The sequence below is a fragment of the Vombatus ursinus genome, unplaced genomic scaffold, assembly GCF_900497805.2.
Source record: "Vombatus ursinus unplaced genomic scaffold, bare-nosed wombat genome assembly UNPS02014175.1, whole genome shotgun sequence".
NCBI classification, from domain to species: Eukaryota; Metazoa; Chordata; class Mammalia; order Diprotodontia; family Vombatidae; genus Vombatus; species Vombatus ursinus.
The window spans coordinates 780,354-782,836 of NW_020953953.1; the positions used below are offsets into that span (position 1 = coordinate 780,354).

General features: G+C 50.5%; 1 protein-coding gene across 1 annotated transcript in view; it reads right to left on the minus strand.

The window, feature by feature from the left end:
• Positions 1 to 2,266, minus strand: part of LOC114041557 (zinc finger protein 345-like) — an 18,742-nt gene extending 16,476 nt beyond the window's left edge. The window contains exon 1 of the mRNA XM_027860066.1: positions 2,166 to 2,266. Within this exon, the coding sequence (XP_027715867.1) occupies positions 2,166 to 2,266 (101 nt within the window). The remainder of the gene's footprint in view (positions 1 to 2,165) is intronic.
• Positions 2,267 to 2,483: the final 217 nt, after the last annotated feature.

Sequence of the window (2,483 nt, forward strand, 5' to 3'; positions counted from 1 at the left end):
AGCCCTCAAGGTACACGTCCTTTGATCTTGGGCAAGACCCCACCCAAGGAGGAGACCTTACTTATGTTTAGACTGTAAATAGAATCCAGGCTGGGCAAGTTTTTGCCTGAAGAAGAATCCCTGTCCTTGTACCTCTACATTTAGGGTGACTCAGCTCATGAAAGAGAAAACCAATGGGAGTGGTCTGGATAGAGATGGATCCTCCTGTCCAGATGGGGAGGGGTGGCTGAGCTCATGATCAAGCCAGGTTCTCAGCAGGAGGAGCTGAAGACTGCTAGCCCAGCTCCTCATTAAATGTCCACCAGTCAGGGTTGAGTTTCATTTGTCAAGGGAATTCCCTTTCAAGGATTACTTACAGCTTCCAAGTTCTCCATGTTTTCTCTTTGGTTATGGAGAGAAACCACTGATCAGTTTATGATTAGCTGTCCTAATAAGTTGATTATTTATTACTTAGGAACTGTCTGGGTTTTTCACTCATTACAGGGTTCTTAGCAGCCTAGACTGTCATGATGATTCAGCCTGAAACCTAGTGGTCCCTTTGTAGCTTGAAGAATTTTTACCTTGTAGTTACCTAATAAAGTATAGTCTTCTCTTATCCGCTGGATGGTGTCAGCTTGTCCTGTGATTTGGTGGGGAGTGGGACTTTAGGGAAGGGAATGAATGGCATCATGGGGTGGTTTCAGCAAAATGGTTAACCAACAGGAATTTGGAAAGAAAACCGAGTTCTGAGTCCCGAGTCCTTGCTTTGGATATGACACTAAGTGGACGGGGTGTGCAGGGCTGTATTTGGTGCCACTGTCTGTTAGCAGGTGGGCACTGGAGGAGTGAGCAGTGAGGTGCAGAGACTCTCATGCCCCTCTCTCTACAGCCAAGAAGGCCATCTTTCTAGGGCCTTTGCCAAGGCACATGCTTGGCCTGTCCTGTTACACTCCCTGCAGGACTTGAATCGTTGGGCTGTTTTTCTGAAATCAAGCCCAAATCTGCCTCTGCAACCTCCACTCCTTATGTCAAGGTATGGCTCTGGGACCAGAAAGAACAGTCCTCATCCCTCTTCTCTTTTATGGCCCTTTAAATACCTGAAGACAGCTACCTGGTCTCAGGAGGTCTCATCTCTTCCAGAAGCAACCTCCATTCTCTTCACCAATCCTCGTATCGTATGAAGCCAAAGCTCCCCTCTCCAATCTATTTTCCCTTCTGTAGACATTCTTCAACTGGTAAATGGCCTTCCTCAATTGTGACACACTCTTAAAACCGAACACAGTACTCCAGAATTGGTATGCCAGGGCAGAGCTCGGGAGGACTGAAACGTGTCTATGAAGGGGTCTACCTTAATCAAAAGTAAAAGGATATATTAAGAGGGTGGTGGCACGAGAAATCAGCAGCTGTGTGAAACTCAAGCCTGCGCTTGCATAACATCCTCATCAGCTTCTTCCTGGTTCCTTTCTTTTCCTGTAGAGGACTTGGGACTGCCTGTGTCCTCTCTCAGAGCTGGAGGCCAGAAAGCAAGGATCTCGCCTCCTTCAAGATCTCACCAGCTCTATCCCTCACACAGCCAGAGCTTGGTGTCAACATCACCAAATGTCAGGCTTGGGAAAACTGACCTGAAAACTGCTGAAGCAGGAAGCCTTTCCCATGCTCCCTAAGGGCTTGCTAGCTCCTTCCTGTCTCTGATGCCCTTCATGTACTCTGTATGTGTCTTGTATGGCCCTAGTAATTTACATGTTACCCCGGGAGGTGGATGGAGCACCGGCCCTGGATTCTGGAGGACCTGAGTTCAAATCCGGCCTTAGACACATAACACTTACTAGCTGTGTGACCCTGAGCAAGTCACTTAACCCCTACTACACAACTGAAAAACAAACAAAAAAGAACATACGCTCCTTGAGGGCAGGGATTTTTTTTTTTTCATTTTAAAATACCCTTTCTTCCGGTCCTCTTGGATGCAGTTTTCGCTGTCAGATGCCTTGACCCCCTCCGGGTCTCTGGCGCTCTCGTGCAACCGTCCAATTATAGGGTCCTTATTAATCACCGCCCGGCATTAGCTGGCATCAGCTGGCATTAGCTGGCGTTACCGGCTGCTGCCAGGAACAAGAGCCTCGGCGGACTCTTCTACGTGTCAGGGCTTCGTGACACTGCGAGCGGTCGAACCGGAGGCATGACTTCACCGGGGCCCGTACTCCCTCCAACCCCGTCTAGGACGCGAGCTCCTCAAAACAGCAGCGTCAAGGCGTGGGCTCTGCGCATGCTCGGCTTCATCCACACGCATGGCCACCCCACTAGCTAGCTTGTGGCGCAATGGCCGGTGATGGAGCCAATGCGCATGCTCTGTCTCTGGCCGAGGATTCCAGTTCCGCGGCCGCTCCGCCTCCGCTCCCGGCTCCTCCCCCTTTGCATATCTGCTCTCACGTCCCGGTGCCCTCGAGGCTCCGCCTACGCACCAACTGGTGCATGCGTCCAGATAGGCGAATGGCGACAAGCAGCAC